General features: G+C 50.5%; 1 protein-coding gene across 2 annotated transcripts in view; it reads left to right on the top strand.

Moving 5' to 3' along the window:
* Positions 1-25,493, top strand: part of HLCS (holocarboxylase synthetase) — a gene marked incomplete at its 5' end in the record, with an annotated part of 172,011 nt that overhangs the window by 145,193 nt on the left and 1,325 nt on the right. For both annotated transcript variants that reach the window (XM_080658290.1, XM_080658289.1), the window contains 4 exons: positions 18,389-18,456; positions 20,476-20,636; positions 22,089-22,203; positions 23,766-23,979. In XM_080658290.1, the coding sequence (XP_080514416.1) occupies positions 18,389-18,456; positions 20,476-20,636; positions 22,089-22,203; positions 23,766-23,979 (558 nt within the window). The remainder of the gene's footprint in view (positions 1-18,388; positions 18,457-20,475; positions 20,637-22,088; positions 22,204-23,765; positions 23,980-25,493) is intronic.

A 25,493-nucleotide genomic window follows, 5' to 3' on the forward strand; every position in this document is an offset into this window, starting at 1 on the left:
TAATCATTTATTTGTCGAATATTTAATTACTAGAGGCCCGGTGCATGAAAATTTGTGCACTGGGGCAGTGGCGGGGGAGGGGGGGCCTCAGCCCGGCCTGCCCCCTCTCACAGTCTGGGAGCCCTCAGGAGATGTCCTGCTGTCCATCTGCGGGAGGCGACCAGGCAGATCAGGGGAAGGCAATGCCCCCATCACCCTGCTGCTGGTGCCACTGCCAGCCACCCTGGCTGCCGGCCTTTGGCCCTCGCTTCTTAGTGCTGGTCCCGCCCCCTGCCCACTGGTGGGTGGGGGGCGATGTGGGGCCAGGCCGGCTGGGGGAGGGGCTGTGGGAGGTTGAGGCACAGCAGATTGCACCCCGTCCAGCCTCTGTGGAGGCATGGCACCGGGACTGGGCCCACGCTGCTGCCTCTGCGGAAGGGGCAGCACTGGGACCAGGACCGCACAGCCCTCTCTTCCACTGCCTCTGTGGAAGGGGCCGTGGCACTGGACCGGCCCGCGCCGCTGCCTCTCCACACCGCCTCTGCAAAACAGGCTGCAGCGCTGGACCGGCCCGTGCCGCTGCCTCTCCCACACCGCCTCTGCAAAACAGGCTGCAGCGCTGGACCGGCCCGTGCCGAGGCCTCTCCCACACCGCCTCTGCAAAACGGGCTGCAGCGCTGGACCGGCCCGTGCCGAGGCCTCTCCCACACCACCTCTGCAAAACAGGCTGCAGCGCTGGACTGGTCCGTGCCGAGGCCTCTCCCACACCGCCTCTGCAAAACGGGCTGCAGCGCTGGACCGGCCCGTGCCGAGGCCTCTCCCACACCGCCTCTGCAAAACGGGCTGCAGCGCTGGACCGGCCCGTGCTGAGGCCTCTCCACACCGCCTCTGCAAAACGGGCTGCAGCGTTGGACCGGCCCGTGCCAAGGCCTCTCCAGCGGCGACTGCGGTGGCGGCCGGTGCCTCTCCTGTGGCCTCTGCGAAAGGGGCCGCGGTGCTGGACCGGCCTGTGCCACCGCCTCTCCTGCGCTGTGGGCCCTCACAGCAGCTGTGGCTTCGTCCGGAAGATGTCCAGTCTAATTAGCATATTACCCTTTTATTAGTATATATTATTTTTAAATCTTCAACCAAGGATATGTTTTTATTGATTTTAAAGAAAGAGGGAGACAGAGGGAGAGAAACATCAATGTGAGAGAGAATCATTAGTTCGTTGCTTCCTGTACGCACCCCTACCGGGTATCTAACCCAAAACCTTATGGTGTACGTATGGGATGACAGTCCAAGCACTGAACACAGGGCAGGTCACCAAGTGTTTTAAAAGTACCTGGTGTGTGTGGCATAGAGACTGTGAAATTCACTCAGCACTTTGTTCCAGAGGTTGTCGCCATTTTGGAAAACACTTGTCACCCTTGACTCCCATTTGAATGTATTTAAAAAGTGTGTGTCCATCTCGCCCTTCTCTGCACACGGATGTGACACGCATGGACAAGCGCCCCCGTGGCTCTTAGCAGAGCAGGCGGTGCTTTTCTCAGAGTTTCCAGCTCAGGGGTGATGACAGGGCGTGGCTCCTGAAAAATAAGGCAAGGCTGTGGCTTTCTGAATTCTTAACCGGTGCCTTTGCCAGAGAACAAAGTCAGGTTAATCAGACGTTTCCCTCTGTAGTTTGGCTCATTCCTTAGCTGACCACCTGGTGCCAGGGCTGTACGTACCATCTCCAAGGCAGTGGTTCCCAAGGGAGTAGCCTCGTCCAGAGCTCTCTACAGGGTCGCCTGTTCCTCAGCTACAGACCACTGCTTAGGTTCCCAGGCTGGCCGGCGGCATCGGATCCTGGCCACCTCTGAACCCAGCACCTGGTCTCACCCTCCGTCTGCTCAGCCCAGGCTTCTTCCTCTCAGCAGGCGGCACCTCCCTGTTTTTGTAGATGTGGCAGAATTCTTGGACCCATCATGGACGCCTGTCCTTTCAGGAATCCAGGTCATCCTCAAGTCCTGTTGGTCCCACTCTCAGAATGTGTCTAGAATGCTTCCACTTCTCCGGGTGCTGGCACTCCCAGCTCAGCAGTTACCTGTCGTGGGTACTGGGGGTGCCTCTTACAGGCGACCCTGGATAGTAACATCAGTCGCCTCATCTACAAAGGGGCTGTCACAGTCTCCGGCCTGGAGCCGTCCCGGGATTAAATAGGACCGCAAGCAGCAGCTCATAAAGGGGCTGGGAGAGAAGCAGCTGATGAGGACCCTCAGCTGAGCCACAGGAAGTGCCCTCCAGCAAGTCTGACATGGCGGGATATCAGCAGTGACTGCTGTGGTTCCTCCCGCTCCTCTGCCCTGACCCAGCACAGGGAGTGGTTTGTAAGCAGGTGGCAGCTGTCTCTGGTCACACAGATGCCAAAGGGAGCTCGTCCTCCTGCCGTGTGCCGTGTGCCGGAGGAAAAGGCTGCCTGTCCCAGGGGTCAGTGCTGAGAGCCTGCTGAGCGCTGCCAGGTGATTTAACAGGGTCCTTTCATAGGTGTCACTATTGGCACCTGGTTAATGGGTTGGGGACTTAGGGACCCGGTGCCGAGTTTGTCTTTTCCTGTTCCGTGCGGCAGGGTACCAGTGCCTTGATGACAGGTAGAGCATCTTCTGCCGGGTTTCTGAGGCGCAAGCTCCTGGCTGGCCACCCCTGCCCCTGGAATACTGCTTTTCTCAGGTCTGCTCCCCTGGGGTTCACCGTGTGAACCCTGCTCAGCCATCCCAACCCACCTTTTTAAATGGTGAGAGGATGCCCTGTTTTAACCTGTTTCTTCTCCTTTTTTATTTTCTCTTTTCCCTCTTCCCTTCCAAAGAGTGTGTTTTGGGGGTCCCCTTGCAAGGTTTATGAAGCTATGGAAATTTGATCCTTGTGGTCTCCCAGACAGGCCTTTTGAAACAGCCGCATTCCACATGGCCTGTGGGCCCCTGCCTTCGTGGCCCCGGCTTATGTGGCTCGTGAGGGCCCCCCTTCCAGGCGCTCAGAGCTACTCTCGGTCCCAGGCTGCCCATCGCATGTTCCCATCACTCTCTATTTCTCGCAGACGGTCCGGACCCACCTAGAGCAGGTTACATTTAATGGGGTGAGAAAACCCACATGGTAAGGGAAAAGTCGCAGGTGAGGTCAAGCTGCTTCCTCCCGGGAGGCGGAGTGATTTTCTCCTCTCTGGCTCCCACACCAAAAATTCATACAAAAGAGCTCTTTTTATGTTTGATGTATTGCCTTTAAAAACCAAGTCCTTCATGTTTTTTCATTTTTGGTTCATACCTCTTGGCCGACCCAGCAGGAATTTGGCAGTTGGCTGTGCTGCTTCTCGCAAATGCTGAAAGCTGTGTCGCTGAAGGTCCCTGGCTGCTGGGAAGACGGGATGGGTGGGCTGAGCAGGTTGGGGAGCCATGGGGCGCCCCACTCCAGTTTGGGTGTATTCAGGGGCTTAATCGCTTGTAGACACTGATAGCCAGCACACATGGGGCCCCTTACGATTCTTGCTACTATCTATATACGTTAGAAAGTTTTCATAAGCAAGAGGGTTTTTTAGGGTTACCCAGGGCATGGTGAGGTGGGTGCAGATTTCGTTTTGGACAAGCGCATACTTTGCTATATTTTCCCTCGTGCGAAATCTTTTCTATTATGATTCATGTTCCAGAAGATCCTCGATTAGGCATCTTTAACCCACTGTAGACACAAGCAAGCTCAAAAACATGAAGGCACACCTTAACGTGCTATTTCATTTCATTCTGTTGACAAAGTACATTGCCCAACACCCGAATTCTGTGCTATAAAAAGAATCAGAAGCCACACCAGTGCCAAATCAACTGATAGGCAGTGATGGGGAAAGGCATACTGTGAGAAAATTCTGCCAACTTCATAATCTTTTTAAACGGAGAGAACACCCAAATCCTGCTATCTCCTGCTTTCCAAAATACAAGTGCAGTTTCAGGCCGACGGAGGCACGCCCCGCAGATGGCCCCAGAGCGTCCTGCCCGCCTTCCGGTGCACACCGCCCTCTTGCCGAGTCTCTACTGACCGAAGTGGAGCCTTCTCTCTGCCTTCTGGCTCTTTCTCTGTGGCTGAGCAGGAACTTCAGACTCTGAGGAAGGCAGCTAAGCATAGGATGTGTCTCTATGGTTATTTTTATGTCTTTACCCTGAGTATAGGAGGCAGGGTAATACCATAGAGCCCTACTTCATAATCCATCACATACATTGAACTGTCTTCACCCACGAAATTAGCCAAAAACGAAACAACCAGATAACATGGTTTGTTTCTTTAAATGCCAGTATTTGAGACAGGCAAGGATATAATGAAACAGGCACTCTTAAGCCTTGGAGGGACTATAAATTGGAACAGCCTTTTGAAAAACAACTTGATGGTAGCATTAAGGAACTACAAGAAGTTTATATGCTTTGACCCAATAATTCTACTTCTAGTCATTTGCCCTTAAGAAATAATCAGATGTATGGGAAAATCCATACTCATGAAGAGTTACTATTAAATACATTGTATACAGTAATTCAATGGAATATTATCCATCCACAGAAAGACTAACAATGTAGAGAAATGCTCAGATAAATTAAAAAGCAGGTTAAAATAAATAGTTTGTAGATTAAAATCTTAAAACACGCATCTGGCCAAGCATAACCCTATACACCTTTTGGTTGCAGGTTCGATTCCCGCTCAGGGCACATATGTAGGTTGAGGGTTCTATTCCCAGTCGGGGCACATATGGGAGGCAACTAATCGATGTTTCTCTCTCCATCAATGTCTCCCCCCGCCCCCCACTCTCTCTCTAAAAATCAATAATAAAACATTCTCGGGTGAGGATTAAAATAAAGTTCTTAAAACATGCATCTGAAAAAGACGTAGAAAATATGGAAAAGTGATAATAGTTGTCATAGGGTGAATGATTATATCTTTCATTTCTATTTTCTAAGCTAACTATAGTACAGTTACTTTCATAAATTAAATATCCTACATACTTCTGACCACGGTAAAGGGAACATTACTTTGGCCTTTACTAATTTAGAACTCATGACTATGGACAGAGTAAACTGAAATTTCCTTTGTTTATGGACACAAAAATTATAAGTAAGGAGCATGTTTAAATTACTTGGATAGTTAAAGTCTGAAGTCATACTTTAGCACACTTTTCATTAATTGGATTAATTGAAAGAAGTAGACTGCATTAAGTAATTGTTCACATTAGACTAGAGTTGTCTGACACTACAGTTCTGTTCTCTCTGTGACATGCGGTGGGTGAGGGGGTGTGTAGCTGGGGGAGGGGGTGTGTAGCATTTAAGAAGGAAGAAACAATTGCCTCAAATTATGAGGCTGTAGATCAGTGGTTCTCAACCTTTGTAATGCTGCGACCCTTTAATACAGCTCCACATGTTGTGGTGACCCCCAACCATAACATTATTTTCATTGCTACTTCATAACTGTCATTTTGCTACTGTTATGAATCATAATGTAAATATCTGTGTTTTCCGATGGTCTTAGGCTCTACAACCGCTAGCAGGGTCGCCTAAGACCATTGGAAAACACAGATATTTACATTACTATTCATTAACAGTAGCAAAATTAGAGTTATAAAGTAGCAACGAAAATAATTTTATGGTTGGGGGTCGCCACAACATGCGGACCTGTCTTAAAGGGTCGTGGCATTAGGAAGGTTGAGAACCACTGCTGTAGATGGTCCTTTTGTTGCCTTTTTCTAAAAGGGTAAGGAAGGTACTCAATTGCTAACTGGAGGGACTCTCATACCCATTAGAACTCTCTTAATCAAAGAATGTGTATCTGATCTTAAAATAAAAAGATGCCTTACACAATCTAACTGCTGGCAGTTATAGAGCTCTGGCATATGACTGCACCCCAGTCAGTGGGAACTGGGGTGATGGCAGTTGGGGCTCCCCTGCATGTCTCTGTATTACAATAATGAATTATTCATCTTTACCAAAGAAGTTATTTCTCCTCAATAAAAATTCCTTTGAGTTTTTATAACTTCAGGATCCTTTTAATAACACACTCATTTTCTATAATAATCTCCGACTGGAACGCAGCGCATAAGCCTCTCCCGCAGACCCCGCCCACAGGTCCTCCTCTCTCCCTCCTTCCAGACCTGGGCCATGCAGGGACTTTCATGTTCCTCCTTGCGTTTTAATGCTTATCGTAAAAAGCGTTATGAGGAGTTCCAGGCAGTTTCATTTTGTGCAGGCACAGCCGGCAAGCTCGATTTCATTAGAATGGTAAGCTCCCTTTTCTCTTCTTGGCTTTAGGAGGGTCGTTCACTGCGATAGCGTTTAGCAGTAGGTCCAGAGGTGTGTCAGTCCCCACGTCCTGCTGGAGAGTCCACTGGGGTCCCTCTGGTGACAGGGTGGCTGTGCTGCGCCGTTTGGCTCCGTGTACACCATGCCCAGTCCAGCTGCACTGTGAACCCAGCACACTGCAGGTGGTGGTGACCTTGGCCCCTCCCTCACTCTCGCCAGGCGTGTGCGTCCCTCATGTCTCGGGTCCTGCAGGGCACTTCTCCAAACACGGAGCTTGTGTGCAGAAGGGGCGGGTGCACAGCTCAGCTGCAGGAAGACAGTTGCCATCTCCAGGAGACGCCTACCTCTGTCTTCCCTGGGGAGTCACTGGACAGCTTACTAGAGCTCGAGGGAGTGGACCGAATCTAGCAAAATGGAAATGGAAGAAACATCTGATCAGACTGGAGCCAACCAGAGGGATGACAAGCAAAAGAGACGTCTCCCTGAACACCTGCTCTGGCCACCCTCTGGTGGATGGGCCAGGGCACAGACAGATTCCAGCCTGGTGTCAACACAGGCGAACTAGGCCTTTATTTATCGGCCAGGAGACAACCACCGCATTCACACAGCACTTGGTAGCTTTATCAGTGTTTTCACGGGTCTTTTCTTTTAAAAATTTTTTTAAAAAATGTATTTATTGATTTCAGAAAGAGGAAGGGAGAGGGAGAGAGAGAGAGAAACATCAATGATGGGAGAGAATCATTGATTGGCTGCCTCTTGCACGCACCCCACTGGGGATTAAGCCCGCAACCCCGGCATGTGCCCTTGACCGGAATTGAACCCGGGACCCTTTACTCCGCAGGCCGACACTCCTTCCACTGAGCAAAACCGGCTAGGGCTCACAGGTCTCTTCTGTCTGCCGCACCATCATGTGAAGTGGGATGGGAAATGAGGTGATTCCTCTTTTTCCAGAATCTGCTGTGGGAGAGGACCTCCGACACGGGTGCGCTGGTCTGGGATGTGGGAGCCGCCTCCTCTCCTGGAAGGGGCTCTGCCGTGGAGCCTCTGTCCCTCCGGCACATCGGAGGGAAGAGCTGACGTTAACTCGGTGCCCACAGCGTGCCAGTGCTCTGCTCAGGGCGTCCACGCACAGCGACATACTCACTGCTCATGACGCCCAGGGAGGTAAGAGGTAGGGCCTAGTTTTATCTACAAGAAACTCGGGCCTCAGCTTAGGCTGGGGACCCTCGGGGCCCCCCAGCAAAGTGCCTGGCTGGGTTTTCTGTGAGCCCCTCCCTCTGGGGGCAGTGCCTGCTGTATGGTGGCTGTGCTGGCTGGAGGGCCACGCTCCCCAGAGACTGGCACTGACTCGCCAGCTCCCGGAAGGATTAAGAAAGTGCTCCTCCCGCCGGGGCCCTGGGGGATGCTGAGTCACACGGACTTAGAGTGGAAGTGACAGTGTCCCAGGCAAACCAGCGCGGACACACACAGGCACACACACCCCGCCAACCGAAACACCTGAGCAGTCCCTGCTCCCCGGGTCTGTTCATACTCCTGACCCCGATACGTTCCCGCTCTGAAACGCGGCCGAATGCCATGCTGCATGTAGCTGAAGTTATTAACAAAGGGAGCGTCCTTCCACACGTGTTCGGGTCTTTAAACGGAGGGTAGGGTTTGCTGTGCCTTAACCAGCCCTCACGTGGAGGGAGCTGCCTCCCCTGAGCTCTGACCCGTCATTGCCCTGAGCCTGAAGCGGCCCCCTAGCTTTGTGCTGCGAGTCATCCTTCTGTCGGCGTCTTTTCTCCTTGTTTATTCCCGTTCAGTGAGGATGTGACTTTCCTAGAACTTGTTTGCGTTCTCCCCTGTAGCTGACATGGCATTTCAGTGAATAGGAATCCAGGGTATAAATGTTCGTTATTAAAAACTACCCCCCCCCCATGACTTGCTCTATCATTGTTTGAGATGGTTCAGGATGCCTTTAAAATTTTTTTAAAAGAAAAATGAAACAAAGAAAACCCAAGGAAAAGATTTATGTATTTGGTTGGGGGAGGGAGAAATTCAACTTCTCATAATAGTTTTTAAATTAAATTTTGTACTCGTCTAAATCCCTTCCTTCTCCACCCCTTCCTCTGATATTCCCTCCCTCATTAAAACAGGATTTCGATGGTATTCACAGGGAAGCTGATTTACTGGAATAAAGAGGTTCTTTAAGTTTTAAATTTTGGAACATTCCCAGTGTGTCTGAACCCGGGTTTCAGATTTTACTGGCATTTTGTTGGCAGAGCAGCCTTTGGAGCCTGTCCTGGTTTGAGCGTGTTTCCTGACACCTTTGGCGGTATGGTACTATGGTTTAGATTTAAAACAAAATTTAAACAGAAAGGCATATATAAACATATACAGAAGATTGATTCTAAAATGTCAAGCAAAATAAAAGGGCAATAAAAACTCTCAAAAATTAACAAATGGGAAGAACTTTCTTTTTAAAGGGGCAGGAAAAGGCAGGATAAAGACAAAGATCCCAGGAGAGAGATGTTTCAGGAAACCCCAGGAAAAGCTGCCTTTTCATCTGTGCCCAAGGTCATCTCCACCCACAAGTGTCCTGTTGAAATAGGGCGAGGATACTGACTGGGCACGTGGTCGGTGACTGCAGTCACCAGGCCCACAACTGCATCCACCTGAGATGAAGGGAAAGCTTACGGGGGTGAGGCAGGGTGGCAGGGCCCACGGGTTGGAGGGGTCTCCAAGAGCAGCCACAGAGGGGATCTCCCCCTTCCCATCCTGGGCCTGAAGGGGCCAGAGAGGAAATAGTACTTTCCAGACCTGGAAAATGAGTGAGGGTAGAGACGGGTCCAGCGTTAGGAGATCCACTGGGTCCTAAAGCCAGCGTCTCGCTTAATGGAGACATCTTGAGCATTCCCACAAAGACCAGGAGCAAGGCCAGGATGCCCACTCCTCCTCTACTGCACGTCATCCAGAGATACCTGCCCTTTCAAGTGACAAGAGAAGTCAATTAGAGGCGCACACATTGAAATAGAAGTAAAACCGCCTCCATCTGCAGCGACATGGTAGCGTGCCCGGGTAAAATGAAGTGAAACCGAAGATCTCGGTAAGGGAACAGGATTCATGTCCTGCCAGCACGGAGCCCCACCACAGGTCACCCCCAAGGGGCAGCAGGGCAGGCAGAAAATGGAGTTGGGGAGGGGTGATTGGAAAATGACCATTTGAACGAAAATCTGTGATAGAATTGGATTCTGAACCACGTTTAGTCATGGGGGCCATAAACCTAGCAGATCATGGAGCCAAGCCCTGCGTGAAAGAAAGGCCCCTTGTCCCACTGAGTGAAGAGTTAAGCTGGTGCTAAGCTTTCTGGTCCAACAAGCTCTGGCAGGCTGCTGATCTCCGACAGGGCGGGGCCGAGGAAGGCTCCGAGCAGGTCTGAGGTCTGCGCCACGCGGGGAGGCAGGAAGGGTGACATCCAGGGCAGCGAGCTGGTGAAAGAAGCAATGGTTTTGAGGCCAGCTGGCAGGGCAGGACATTCTTCCTCATAATTACCCATGAGCGGCGCGGCACTGGGCGGAAAACGGGCCCGGTGAGGGCCTGAACGGTGGGTGGGGGCTCCCCTTTCTAGAGGAAGAAATTCATTACCTTCATGTTGCTTTGTCTGCCTAGGGCCTAGGCGTTTCAGCAGCCTCTTAGCTCTGTAGGGAAGGAAACTGCTCAGAGTCGTACTTGATGCAAATTGCGTGAGGGAAGTTGGGTGTATTTGAAGCAGAAGCATGTAGAGAGCAGGGAAAACACCTCACAGGCAAAAGACCCGGCTCATGAACTGGGGTGCAAGTGTGCTGTCTAGTTTTTAAAAACGTAAGATGACTCTATTTCAGTTCTTAAAAAATGCAAAAACCCCATATTGATTTTACTCTTTGGGCCTATATTTTCATAACTTTCCAGAAAACGTATAATCCGCAGAACCATCAAACGTACCCAACTGGAAAAATGCATTTTAAGAGATTGGTGGCATGTCTGCCTTCACATTTCGTTTTGATAAAGGACGAGATTCTTGGATAGTGACTCGGGGAGTGGGCCTCAGAGCCAGGCAATGCTGGTTCCCTGTGCTGGGACCTCACCAGGCTCGGGCCCCCACTTTCTCATCAATAAAATGAGGCCACAGGGCAGTGGCCATCACAAGAGTCGCCAGTGTGTTTCAGTGAGAAAATCGCTCATACCGAGGGCCCGGCACGTGGCTGGATGCTCAGTAAAGAGAACCATGTGGTGTATATGCAGTCCAAAACTTGTGGTGCTTTCTGAGTACCTGGAGATCCCATCCTTGGCCTATACTTGAAGATCCATGGTTTATCGATCAGTTAATTAGTTCACAAGGCCTTGGAGAATCTTAAAGTGAGTGTTGGCTGGTGTACTCACTGTCATATAGTAGTCAAGAGTGGGGGGTGTGTGTGTGTGTGTGTGTGTGTGTGTGTGTGTGTGTGTATGTGAGAGAGAGAGAGAGAGAGAGAGAGGGATGCTGAAAAACATTTTATAAAATTCAACATTTTGATAAATACATTTAAAAAATGGGAATTAATGGGTATTTTCTTAATAAGATTATGTATGTGTCCTAAAGGTAACATTTTATTTCGTGGGAAAACCCTAAGAAGTAAGGATCTATTAAGATCGGAAGCAAGGCAAGGATGCCCACTATCTCCCCTTCTACTTCACATTGCTCTGGAGGGATTAGCCAATCCAAGTAGACAAGAGGAGTCAGCTTGAGGCATGATGGAAAAGGGAGAAAAACTTGATCCATTTGCAGATGATATGATGTTATACCTGGGAAACCTTTAGAGAATCAGTGATCCTCTCATTCTCGCAATAAAGGGATTAGTAAGGGAGCATGATATAAAATTAGCATATTAATCAATAGTCTTCATATACACATACAATAACCAGCAAAGGCTATTAGGGTATGCATTTACAATAGCAACAAATAAGATAAAATACCTAAGAATGAATTTAACAAAAAATGTGCAAAGTTTTACAGGAGATAACTTTAAAACGTGTCTGAAAGACACAAAAGTTAACTTGAACAAACATAAGACGGCCCTTGTTCATAGATGGGACAGCTCTACATCACAAGGATGTCAGTTCTTCCCAGGTAACTCACAAATTGAATATATTTGTAACAAAATATCATGAAGTGTTTTTTTACCATTAAGCTAGACAAGTAGATGCCAAAGTTGATTTGAAAAAATAAATATGTAGGAAGAGCCAGGAAGACTGAAAAGGAAAAGCCATGAGGTGGTACTAGCTTTGCTAGATTTTAAAACACACTCAAGCCTCTGTCATTACAACAGTGGGGTACTGGCACAGGAATAAATGAGACAAGCAGGAAGGAGTAGAAAGTCCAGAAACAGACCTGAGAGCATATAGCAATTTAGTGTATAATAAAGATGCATTCAGATTCCTACGCCAAAGGCAGACTGTTTAGGAAATGGTTCTGGGACAACTTGAAAGACATGTAGGAAAATCAGATCCCTACCTTTCACCATACGTAAGAGTAAACCCCAAATGGGTCAGGGATCCAAATGTAAAAAGTGAAGCCCTGTAAGGCCTGGAAATGGATGAATTCCCGTAGCACATGGGCATGGGGAAAGGCTATGAGGACACAGACACAGAGGCATTAAAGGAGATTGATACATTTGACTACAGAAACATGAAAAATAAAAAGTTTTGTATGGTACCAAACACCATACATAATCCAAAGATAAACAACAAACTGGAAGGAAATATTGGTAAGATAACGCAGATTAAAGCCCTAATAGTACCTAAATATAAGGAACTGTTAAAAATAGGTGAAAGACATGAAGAGGTAATTCACACTATACACACGCACATATACATACTTTAAACATTTGAAAACCTCACATACAGGAAAAAGGCAAAGTACAACTACACTGAAATGCCGTTTCTCACATGACATCGCCCTGTGTTGCCAAGGCTCTGTGGAAATACGTATCCTGTCCACGCTGGTTCGTTAGCAATGGAGGGGTCTGGCAATATCTAACAACGCTACGTATGCATTTTCCTTCTGACTCAGCGTTCCGCTTTTAGAATCCACCCTGAAGAGACACCTTCACCCACACAGAAATCCAGGTGAACAAGGGGTTCACTGTCCTGTCGTTTCGGACTCCACCTAAGTGCTGATACAGATGCATCGGGAGTAGTTGAAGGGCTGTGCTACATGCACACAATGGGTTACCTCCCAGCTGTAGAAAAGAATGAGGAGGACTGTTAACTTATAGTAAGTTACAGTTTCCAGGTTATAGTAAGTTGGCGGGGGTGGGGGGGGGGAGACAAAAAACAAAGAAGTATCTACAAATGGTAACTTTCTCTAAGGCAGAAAGGCAAATAAGAAAACATGTATCTGTTCATTTGTGCAGAAACACGGGACGAATAAACCAGCAACTAGTGAGATTAGCTGAGTTGTTATTTACGGAGAGTCGAGGAAAGGGAGATCCAGGTGGGAGGGGTGGGTGGGGACCTGCCACTCCTCAGAGTGTGCTCTCCTGTACAGTTCTGACCCTTGGACCGAGTTAAAAATAGAAGAGAAACAAGATGGGAGCGGAGAGCCTCTAATGGAATACAGAAGTACACTTAAGCCTAACCTTCATTCTCATGAATAACATAACCACACCGAAGTGAAAGGAAAAGGAACAAGCTCAAGGAACCTCTAAACATAATATTTACCATATCCCCTCGGGCTAAAGACAAAAAGAACTGCATAAATATTGAACCCTCGTTAGTAAGTTTGTTTTTCACAGTAGCATGGGTCAGCAGTTCTGAAACCACGCTCTGTGTATTACAGTGTTGAGCAAATAAGTAAATACATCTGAGATAATGTGAGCCAGATTTCTCAGCATTGGAGAAGGAAGTACAGACACAGAAAGGAGGAACAGTGACCCTCATGTTGGGTTGTAATGGGAGTGTTCAGTGAACTCGTGGAGTTTAAGGCAGACGGATGGGTCTGTGGAAGGACGGGCGGGAGGGAGGTAAAAACACACTCATTTTTTAGCTCTTTCCCGGCGCTCAGATTTGTTTTGTAAATATCACTCTCCACAAAACGGAGCCAAACCTCTTTGCATAAATGGCTGATTCCAGGGCTGGGGCTGAGAAAGTGCAAGAAGAGCCGGGAACCTCTCCCGCCAGGAAGGAAGGAAATGTGCAAGGCGACAGGACCGCTCAGGAGGACACAGCCAGCTTGAGGCAGCGGCCACTGGCCGACTCTGGGGCAGTTGAGCTTCCAAATGAATAATGATCGTAAGGTCTATCGCCTATTGAGTGAGAATCCCAAGTCCATCCTGATAGAAATAAATGAGTAGAAGGATAAGTAAGTAGGGAGAAGGAAAAGCGCGCACAGACAGCCGTGTCCCGACAAGCAAATATGAAATAAGTGATGGCATCAGAAAATGACTGTCTGTCAGTCATCAAATAAATAATCGAGTCAAGCAGGACTCATCCACAGATACAAAACTAGGAGATTAAATTTTATGAGGAACATATTTATCTTTCCAGAAGTAGTTCTTAATCACAGTGGAAAAACAGTAACTTCACAGTGCAAAATCCTGGCACACAGCACCTTAACCAGGTGGGGCAAAGTCCCTCACTAATATGAGGTGTTCATTATAGGGAAACGGAGGGGGGATTGATGGGGTGTATGGGAAGAGAACTCGGCACATTCTGCTGGTTTTCTATAACCTTAAACCTCAAAAAGTAAAGTCTAGTAATTTCTTCAAATGCTGTATTGTGACACATGGACATATATGAAATGGAAATTTCTGTGTCTACGTCGTTTCCCTGAGCACCACCACACTTGCGCATTTACTTATTATCTGCAGCTGCTTTGGGGCTGGGACCTCAGGGTTGGATGTTTGCAGAAGAGGCCATATGGCTCACAAAGGCCAAAAGAGGATGCCGGCCGCTGGGTGCAAGTCGTCTCCCCAGCCCAGAGGCGCTGCCCGGGGACTGGAACCGGGACTGAGCCTGCCACCTCTGCACAGGCCACGTGCTCCACCAGGCATCAGTGCAGGGGACAGGCGTGGCAGCACGTATGTCGTGTGAGCTACGGGAGGATGCGTGCAGGGAGCCCGTAACAGCTCGGCAGCTGCTGGCCTTGGCATGGTGAGTCTGACCTCTTGGAAAGGGGATTACTCACCAACTAGTGAGCTGGCGGATGCGTGCATAACCTGCTTGAAGGAAAGCTGGGTTTACGTAACTCTTTTATAGCACATTTCCTGGTTATAAAATGAATGTACTCCAAGTGTAGGAATATTGGAAAATTCAGAAAAATTGAAAGAAGAAAACGAAAGCCACTTGAAATACTACCACCCAGAGATTACATAGAACAACACAAAAGTTGTTGAACTCCTAACAGAATTGTGCCTCCACGTCCTGGAGCTGACGGCGCTAGAGGTGCCCTGGATGCTTCTATCAGCGCAGCCAGGAACACGGCCGCATAAATGGGACCGTACTGCTGCTGCTAAGCCTTCCTTTTTAGTTATTAACGTAGCAGGAATGTCCACAACTGCATCAACCACGTCACTGTAATACCTCAAGTAAGGGATTTTTCCAGTTGTCAGAAATGTATCTTGTAAAATGTACCAATGCGTGTTTTCTTAATGGGGAAACTGTCTAAAAGAATACATGCTTTTAGTAAGAAGAGGGGATGGCATCAGTGGGTAGCTCCGGAAGGTGAAGGCAGGATTATATCCGATGATTTGAATGTCTTCCTTAGGATCCGTGTAATCTCTGGGTGGTAAATTCTCAAAGAGGACTTCTGTGGATGGCTTATTTTCTGCTTTGTACTTATCCATAGTTTTCAAATAATTATACTCCTTAAAATGACCACAGCTGATACTTGGTTATATTTCCTAATATCTTAACGAGTGTAGCTTAAACATCATGGAAGCCACGCTGTGTATAGCATCTCCGCTGGTGAAGGGACTCTCACGTGGGGCTGCCGCGGTTCCTTTTGGCTCCTCTGTTGCGGACTGCTGGCACCACTTCTGATTGTTCACCGTGTAATGCTGTGATGCGTGGTTGTGCCCCCGGATTCTTCGTTCTCCCTGTCTGAGTGCTTCTGAGGCTTCAGTCTTAGGAGCACAGTCACCGCGGCTGAAGGCATAACATTTTTAAGGCTCTCATTGCATAAGGAAAGGCTGGCTTTAAGCATTCTGCTCATTCATTACTGTCAGATAAGCTCTTACTCATTGCTTATAATAAAAGAGGGCTACAGAGAACTTACTGACTTATTTATTTTTAAAGCAGCTCTTTTAGTCCTGTCTTAGAAGTATTTATGAATAGTTCATTACAGATATTATGTCTGAACATAAAAATCCTGATTTCCCCAAAAAACTTTTCAAAATAATTTTAAAGGCAGCTAATCATGTTAAAGGAAATTGTAAAAATAAAGAAAAGAGTTTTACCAAATCTCACTCCTTCCCTTTCTATGAATCCTACGTAGTTGGAATGGAAGTATATGTAGTTTCTGTGTCCTGCCTGCTTTTGTAATTTAACATGCTATTGCATGCGTCTGTTGTTGTCACAGCCTCATAATGATGATTTTTAATAACTACAAAGTATTCCACTGACTTCATATACGACAGTAACATAACCATTCCCTGGCTGGATACTGAGATTTTTACTAATTTTTACTTGTAGCACTGTGGTGAATGTGGACTATTTCCTTGTTTCAAATCCCAAAAGTGGATTGACTGGGTCTGAATTTAAATTTTTATTCCTTCAGAATTTTCACTAATTCGTACTGGCCTGTCTTCTAGATTAGTCTTAGGTGTTGAAGTTTTATTCCAGCGACCTCATGGAATTCATACGTTCCCATTGGCAGAGCACCCAGTAGGTGCTGTGATGTCCGTAGGAACCTACGTGGCCAGGACACTGCCCTGTTTGCAGGGGGACTTTTATGGGCCGGGATGTTTCAGCCTCGGAACACTTTGCTTGCATGCCTGGCTGGCCCTCCACTGAATGCACTCGGCTGCCACTCACAGAGCCTTCTGCTCCGTAGCCTTTGCCAACAGGAAAGAAATGTACAGAGGCAAGGCGATAATCATTACGGAGCCCCCTCCTTCTTTCCTTTTTCTGTTTCCTTTTGTGAGAGCATCAAGTCAGGATGGAAAGGCGTTACGGTGCCTCCTTGCTCCTGAAGCAGACTCCAGCGACTTCATTTGGAGAGATGCACAAGCTACAAGGTTCATAAATGCTCCTTTGTTGCCCGTGGCTGTGCGGCTTGGCCCCAGAGTTATCTCGGATGCGCAAATAAATCTGGCGGCCTCCAGTTGTCTCCGGTTCAGTGTTGCCCCTTCCCCGCTTGTCTCCCTCCTCGCCGTTTCCTCTTGGCCTTCAGCGCACAGACCCGTCTTCTCGTCAATATGCCCTGTTAACTGCTGCCAAGCCTCCAGCAGTTCAGTGCATATGTTCCCTTAATCATTTCTCTTTGTTCTAGAAGTCTGTGTTTGGTTTCTGAATACCCGCCTGCCCCCAGTTCCACCATCACCGTCATTGGCTAGAGCGCATGGCTGTCTAAGGTCTGTTTAAAGAACATCCTCGATTGCCTGGCCGGGAGGGCGCCCGCAGTCTGTGCACAAGGTGCTAAATCACCCCTCCCTCCCCGAGAGCCCACAGCGGCCCTCCTTGCCCAGGTGAGGGACTGCAGGGCCTCTGGGGCGCAGAGGGGCCTGGAAGACTATCTCCCTCCCTGAGGGACAAAGCTCCCTTCTCAGGCCTTCCCGCTGGCCCCACACAAGAAAAGGACGCTTTCTTGTGTAGGCCCCGCGATCTCAATGGGCTATTTATTCATGGCGTCCAAGAGAAATACCTCGGGAGCTGTATTTCATGGGAGATGGAAGGGGCCTGGGCTGTGGGCGGCGGGCCGCCTGCGCCTCCTGCCCTGCGCCTGGGGCCCCGCCCGCCCCCTACCCGACGCCCCCTGCCCTCCTGGCTGGGCTCTTTCAGCAAGAAAAGGGGTCTCCGGGCTGCTCCTCCCCGGGGCCTGCACGCACCGGGCACAGCTCTGCCAGCCGGGGCGCACGGAGGCCCAGGGCTGTTTTTCTCTGCTCTGAAGGGTTCTCCTTCTCTCCCCATTTGTGACGTTCCACGCGTTCCTGGAGCCACAGGAGAGGAGGAAGAGCTGCTGGAAGCGTGGGCTTGCTTCAGCCTTCTCCTCGGCCAGGGGCGCTGTGGAACCCTGGAAACTATTATGGGAAACTTTATGTTTATACAAAATACCATCTCTCCCTCCTCTGTGCCCTGGCCGCTTCCCTCCAACAAGTACTTCCAAGAGGCCCCGCAGCGGCCCTGCCAAGTGGCCAAACCTGCTCTTTGCTTTGTTTACGAACCCTACCGTGAGCTGTACCCCGCGGCACCTGGTCAGCTGCCCCGGGAGGGAGGGAGCGCCGCCCTGACACGGGCTAGCACATGGGGGACGTAGTTGGGAGGAAATTCACAGAATGAGGGTTTCCCCCCGGCCTTTTCAGAAAAAAAGTGACTGTTGCCCCGTTTGCTGGAGATACAGCGCGCTTTCCTACCTCTCCCCTGAAGGGAAGTTTGTGTTCTTTTAAGTGAAACCAGTTTAAAAGCAGAACTCGGGCCGAAAGTGACCCAAGGTTCTCCCTTGTTCTCAGAAGGTGTAGATTTATTTACTATAGTTAAAGCGTAATTAGTTCTCAGGGGAGAGTGTATCTTTTAAACGGCTTTATTACCACCATATTGGTTTTCTGAATAATCAGAAACTTCTGTTATGATTATGTTCTAGGGTTCGAACAGAAACGCACTGTAAGTAGAAACAAATGTCAGGAATTGTTAGTTGTCACTCAAAGAGGGGACAGCACATCAGAAAGAACTCGATGGGATATTCCAAAGGAATGTAGTCTAACAGCGTCTTAAACTGGGTAGCAGCTCAGGCGGTACGCATGCCTGCCTCCTCAGTCTTCCCGGAGGCTGGGAATGGGGTGCAACCCAGGAAAGCCGGAAGGTGGCCTTCCTTACCCACACGTTCACACATGAGTGTAAACAGGTTCCCCATCTTGTCTGCGCCCGAGGATCCCCTGCCTGTGTTCCGGTTCTGGCTGACCAGTCTTTCCCACCATTTGCAGGTTGATGTTTGAGACGCCGCAGGAAATAGGTTTAATAGCCATCGCAGTCCGCCAAACACAGGGCAAAGGTCAGTCATCTTTTGTTATCGTTTCTGTTGTGTCTGTTTTCTAAAATCGGTGACTCTCGTGGCCAAGAGAGCCCACTGATTGTGCTGATCCTCAAGGTGACTCCACTTCGAAGTCATTTGTTTTCACCCCTCCCGCCCCCGCCCACCCTGCACTTGAATGGAGGAGAGGGGGGTTGATCAGAAGATTGAGCCTGAGTAGAGTTAAAGCATTCTCAGGCGGAGATGTGTAGTAACCACTCTAACATCTTGTGAGTTCTCCCTCTGCCACGTTCTGGGCATTGCGGTTTGTGGCTCAGCACTGTGCTGCGGAGACGGTCATTTTCCTGCGGGGCCGTCTGTGTCTGTACGGAGAGTCGCATGGCCCCTGCCCCAGCTGGCACTGGGATTTGCATGGAGCCTCGCCCATTCACCAAGTGCCCACAGGGAAGCAGAGGGCTGCACAGAGCTTCCCCACCTGTGACCCTCGGGGGCCGGAGCCCGCGCCCTCCCAGAGCTCACTGTGTCTCTGGCCGAGCACAGACTCCGTGTTCAGTGTCATGCCGGAGGCACCGGCCCCTGCGCCTCCCCAGCCCGGCCAGCGCCAGGCTGACCCACCTGTGCTTTTAACCCTCAGGCTCGGGCGCCTTTGTCAGAAGGAGCAAAGAAATAGGAATCAGCTTCTGTTTCTTTCTCTTAAACATTTCCTAATCCTCACCCGAGGATATGTTTTTATGGATTTTTAGAGAGAGAGAGACAGACAGACAGAGAAACATGGATCAGTTGCCTCCTCTACGTGCCCCAACTGGGGATCGAACCTGAAATCTTCTGGTGTACGGGACAACACTTCAACCCACTGAGCCACCAGGCCATGGCTTAAACATTTCTTTTGAACACAAAGAGAAAAACATTTCATTTTACTAAAAGCCATGGGACTCAGTATGGTGGTTTTTAAAAAGACAGAAAAACTTTTTTAGGCCCCAGCATAGATCCAGGGCCTCCCCTGCCCAGCATAGACCCCCCTGCCCCAGCATAGACCCTCCTGCCCCAGCATAGACCCCCCTGGCCCAGCATAGACCCCCCTGCCCCAGCAGAGACCCCCCCTGCCCCAGCAGAGACCCCCCTGCCCCAGCAGAGACCCCCCCTGCCCCAGCATAGACCCAGGGCCTCCCCTGCCCCAGCATAGACCCCCCTGCCCCAGCATAGACCCCCCTGCCCCAGCATAGACCCCCCTGCCCCAGCATAGACCCCCCTGCCCCAGCATAGACCCCCCTGCCCCAGCATAGACCCCCCTGCCCCAGCAGAGACCCCCCTGCCCCAGCAGAGACCCCCCCTGCCCCAGCATAGACCCCCCTGCCCCAGCAGAGACCCCCCCTGCCCCAGCATAGACCCCCCTGCCCCAGCATAGACCCCCTGTCCCAGCATAGACCCAGGGCCTCCCCTGCCCCAGCATAGACCCCCTGCCCCAGCATAGACCCAGGGCCTCCCCTGCCCCAGCATAGACCCCCCTGCCCAGCATAGACCCCCCTGCCCCAGCATAGACCCCCCTGCCCCAGCATAGACCCCCCTGCCCCAGCATAGACCCCCCTGCCCAGCATAGACCCCCCTGCCCCAGCATAGACCCCCCTGCCCCAGCATAGACCCCCCTGCCCCAGCATAGACCCAGGGCCTCCCCTGCCCCAGCATAGACCCCCCTGCCCAGCATAGACCCAGGGCCTCCCCTGGGTGATATAGATGCCGTCCGTCCTGTCTCTCGCCGGCATCGCCGTATGGTGAGAGTTAGACTGTGAGTGATGTTCTGACACGGGAAGACTTTGAATCATCAAAGCAGATGATGTGCTCACAGAGGCAGACCAGTCTGCTAATTACTGGAACTTGCTCAGCAGCAGAGCTTCAGATCTGGGGAAGCTGGTTGAGTTAACCCCAGAGCACCCAGCGCCTTCCCCCAGCCCAGGTGTGTTCAAGTGGGACGGCCTTCCCGTGAGGCTCGGAGTCTGTTCACGTGGTGAAGTGGCCAGTTTCCCGGTGGGGCCTGTCTTCCAGGGCGAGGAGGGAACGCGTGGCTGAGCCCCGTGGGATGCGCTCTTTCCACGCTGCTGGTCTCCGTCCCACTGAGGTCCCCGCTGGGACAGAGGATCCCGTTCGTCCAGCACCTGATGTCCCTGGCTGTGGTGGAGGCGGTCCGGTCCATCCCTGGGTACCAGGTACGTGCGGCTGCCTCACCCGGGCGTCCCCACCCTGTGTGCAGGTGCCGGCACGAGGTGTGGGCAGCATGTGCTTGCGTGATGGCTGCATGCAGAACCTCGGCCTGCTCTTTGCCACGTTGGCAGCAGCGTCCGTGGAATTGGTAGCTGCTTTAGGCACCAGGATGGCTGCTCCCCGGGGTTCCTTGTGTGCTGTTGTCCAATAGCCACAGCCTAGGAAGGACGAGACTTGTTTTTTATTGAAGCACGTTGGACTGGATGGGGCTGTTTGTATTTCCTGGTGAAAGGCTTATTTTATAGGGCAGAAAATCCCCCTCATTTCCTACCTCGTTACCCAGCCTGTGCTCAGCAGGGCGGCCTAGGGCTGCATTTGCGCAGGTTCAGCGTGTGGTTTGTGTGGGACGCTGCTCCAGCCGTGGGGACAGATGTGCCGCTCCATCCTTCCTGTTGGTGCTTTGGTGTCAGTGACTAAGAAGACAAGGAAAAGGGGGCGAGTACCCCAGTGACTACAAGCCGTCTCTCCGCTCCCTGCCCCACCTATTGGACGCCTTGTCTGTTTTCCAGGGAGAATTCCATGTGGCCATAAAGAAGGGGTGTCCCCTGCCTTCTCCCCACCTGCAGCTCTTACTTATGTCAGGCTAGACCAGGGGTCCTCAGACTTTTTAAACAGGGGGCCAGTTCACTGTCCCTCAGACCGTTGGAGGGCCGGACTATAGTTTTAAAAAGAAACTATGGACAAATTCCTATGCGCACTGCGGGCCCGGGACGCGTTGGCTGCTAAGCAGGACAGGCAGCGGCACCCGGCGGGCCGGATAAATGTCCTCGGCGGGCCGCATGTGGCCCGCGGGCCGTAGTTTGAGGACCCCTGGCAGACACATTCATGGGGGTAAGTCCTGAGGCGAGGTGCTGCGCGCATGGCTCTCGGAGGAGGCTGGTCCCGCGTTTACACAGAGCGGCCCGCCCTCCCGAGCTGCAGGCACGCCCTCAGTCACCGTGTGCAGGACCTGGGTACACGTCAGGCCACCACAGTATGGGTTAGCCCAGGGCCATCTTTCTCACATAGGCTCCTTGACCCCCGAGAGCCTTAGATCCCCCCACACCCACACCCGCCTGCATCTAGCACGTGGCAGCTGCTCCGTGGTGGTTGATGCTGAGATAAAGAACTGCATTCACCAGACAGGCAGCTTCAGAAAGGGTTGTTTATGATGATAAACAGTGATGGGGGTGGGAAGAATGATGGAGTTAATGCCAAACGTGTCCTTAGGCCTCTCTCCTTAGCTCCGAGAGGTGCTTGAACACTGCTTGCCCCAAAGGAGTGGTTGTCATTCTGAAAAGAAGAGGGGATGAGCCCCTGGCCCTGCTTCCAGGCGTTCTGTTCCTCTCCCTGTTAGCTGGAGGCCGCAGCTGGCCCTGGTGTCCGACGGCCTCATTAACACGCCGGCTTCCCTGTAGGACATCAACCTGCGGGTGAAGTGGCCCAACGACATTTATTACAGCGACCTCATGAAGCTCGGCGGAGTTCTGGTTAACTCGACGCTTGTGGGAGAAACATTTCATATTCTTATTGGTAAGTGTTTAAAGCCTTTCCCCCAGCACTTGGCTGTGTTGGGGGAGTGAATTATCATACGAATCACTTTTTCTTTGAGTCTTGTAGTATAGAATGTAATACGGGTGCACAACAGGCAGATTAGTTGAAAGTGCTTCGAGGGGTTTATTAGCCTTCCTGTCCGTGGCCATGGAAACCAAATTGGTATCATGTCAAACGCATTTTCTTACACCTTCCCACACGCCTGCTTCTTGTCGAATTAGAAATGGTGAAGGTAAGCCACGGTGAGATACACCTCACACCTGTTAGCACGGCTTGTATCCAAAAGACAAGAAATGACAAGTGTTGGCGAGGACGTGGAGAAAAAGGAATACTTGTGCCCTGTTGGTGGGAATGCAAATTGATGAAGCCACTATGGAGCTGAGGTTCCTCAAAAAAGTAAAAATAGATTTAGCATATGACCCAGAATTTTTGGCATCGTGTGCACTGAATTCCATGCCTACACTCCATGGCTGCCTCAAGGATCGTGTGCAGAGCGACACGAGGAGCCGGCGGACCCCTGCAGAATCTGCTCTGTTGTTGGAGTAACTTTTGTTTTCCAGATGTAGATGATATTGCTTTGTTTTCAATAGGCACATATTTTTAAAAAACATGCTGAGGCCCATCAAGCCTTCACTGCGCTGAGGATGGATCAGAACATTGACTGAAGGACAGCGCTAGTGTAGATGTCATCGCTCTGTGTGAGGAGCGTGTGGGACGTGTGCTCAGAGGCCCCGAGAACACGGTTGTCTTGCTGCTAGTCTTGCAGTGTTTCGTTGCTGATTGAGGGCCCCTGTGAGGTTGATTCCGGGCCCTGCTGAAAACGTGGGTTCAGCTTCTCGGAAGACCAGTGGCTCCCGCAGAGATGGCGGTGTTAAGTAACGGCAGAGATAAGCCTGTTGAGGCCCCGCTGCTGGTAACTCAGCTTCCTGAAGCCTGGGCTAGGCGGCCGGCAAACAGCCCTGAAAATGGGTTGGCCCCTCGCCAACAGCTAAGCCCAGCACTAAAGACGTCCAGGGATAAAGCATTAAAAGATGTGTTCTAGGGTTATTCCGTCACCAGGCTTTGAAATCTCTGAATCCACAGTTTACTCCCTGAGACCTGAATAAAACTCTTTCTTTTCAAGCATGTGTTCTGTTACTCAAGCAGGAAAAGAAACAAGAGCTTGTCGGTGCTGAGCCGCAGGTCTAGGCTGGACCACATGAGGTACCGTTTCAGAAGCAACTCTGAGCAGTTTTGTCCCCCCCTCCCCTTGGCGTCTGTTGAACTGAATCAGAAGCGGCTTGCTCCTTTCCGTCTTATTGCCAGGAAGGTGGGGACGGTCCTGGCTTGATGAGGATAATGAAGGAAGAATGGAAAGAAAGATGGGCTCAAATATATATGTCCCTCCGTGAGTGGGCAGCGAAGTCCACACGGATGAGGACAGGGAGGCAGGAAGCTGGCAGTAAACGCTGTGCCTCCTTCCAGGCGTTGAAAGGAACAGGCGACGCCATCAGCAGGTTGAGCTGTGCATGTTTCTCAGTTCTTTGTTTGTTTCTGACCAGGCTGTGGATTTAACGTGACTAACAGTAACCCCACCATATGCATCAACGACCTCATCGCAGAATACAATAAGAAGCACGGGGCGGACCTGGCGCCCTTAAGAGCTGATCATCTCATCGCCAGAACTGTGACGGTGCTGGAGGGCCTGATGGACACGTTTCAGGACGCAGGGCCCAGCGGGGTTCTCCCCCTTTATTACAAGTACTGGGCACACAGGTCAGTGCTGGCGCCTCTTCATTCCTTATGAAGCCAGTAGTTCAGTCCCTTCAGCCGAGAACCCAAGCACCCGTCGGTCTAGCTTCTGATGGAGAAACCTGGTGGACACTGCCTCCTGGACAGGCCGCCAGTCCCAGGCCGCGGGCCTCCCGCGGGGGTGCGCTGGGAGGGACCACCTCACTGAGAGGTTTCCTCCGGCATGTTTAAGCAGAATCTCATTGTGAGGAAATAGACAATTGTAAATTGTGGAACATTCTAGCCAACAATGGTTTTCAAAGTGAGCTTCCCCGGGCTGTGGGGACTTGGGAGGAATGCCGATTCCTGAGTCTCCCTGACAACCTCCTACATCAGAAACCCCAAGGCTGGGCCCAGCTTTGTGCTCCGACAAAGGCTCCAGGAGATTCTCAGGCCCCTGGAGTTTGAGAAGCCTGATGTGTGCCCACAGGCCTCTGCCTTCCGCACGCCAGTGCCTTAGACAGGCAGGTGGGCGCTTTCCGAGAGCAAAGACGCACGGCAGTTAAGTGCAACGTGTGCTTCCTAGCTAGCTTCTGGCTGGGAGGAAAGAGCCACGGGGGGCGTTAAGGAGACAGGGATGCGAGCTTGCAGGGTGCTAGGTCTGGTTAGTGCAGCGCGGGTAGTTTCCCAAGGGAGAGAGCGCTGTTAGGGTTTTGCAGGGGCGCATTCTCATTCGTAGGAGACACACGATGGAGTATCTAAGTGTCATGATACTGCAGCTTATTTTAACTGTCAGCCCCCAAAAAGTGTGTGTGTGTGTGATCAGTTGATGTGAATTTAAGTAAAGGGAGCGTATGAGATTCGTTGTATTATTTTTCCAACTTTTCTTTTTTTTTTTTTTTTTAAAGAGTTATTTTTTTTATTTTTTATTTTTTTTAATATATTTTATTGATTTTTTACAGAGAGGAAAGGACAGGGATAGAGAGTTAGAAACATCGATGAGAGAGAAACATCGATCAGCTGCCTCCTGCACACCTCCTACTGGGGATGTGCCCGCAACCAAGTCACGTGCCCTTGACCGGAATCGAACCCGGGACCCTTCAGTCCGCAGGCCGACGCTCTATCCACTGAGCCAAACCGGTTCCGGCTCCAACTTTTCTATAAGTTTGAAATTCTTCAAAAGAAAAACGTTGGGGGAGGGGAATTGTGTACTTTTGAAACTTAAAATTCTATACATTTGGAAAATATTTAAAAGACGGAGAACTTTTCAACTCTGCTTCTTTTCCTGTAATCTCAGCCCAAACACCCAGAGTTTGCCCTGTGTTCTTAAAGTGCTCGACGGGGCGGAGGTGGACGATGAGCAGCCACTGGTGAGAGCAGCAGCTCCTGCCCCGGCTGCTCGGTTGGTTAGGGCGTCATCCCGATACGGCAAGGTTGTGGGTTCAATCTCAGGTCAGGGCCATACAAGACTCGACCAGTGAATGCATAAATAGGTGGAACAACAAACCTCTCTCTCTAAATTCAATAAATAAAATTTTAAAAAATAAAGAGGGAAGCAG

The sequence above is a fragment of the Plecotus auritus genome, assembly GCF_963455305.1.
Source record: "Plecotus auritus genome assembly, chromosome: 2".
NCBI classification, from domain to species: domain Eukaryota; kingdom Metazoa; phylum Chordata; class Mammalia; order Chiroptera; family Vespertilionidae; genus Plecotus; species Plecotus auritus.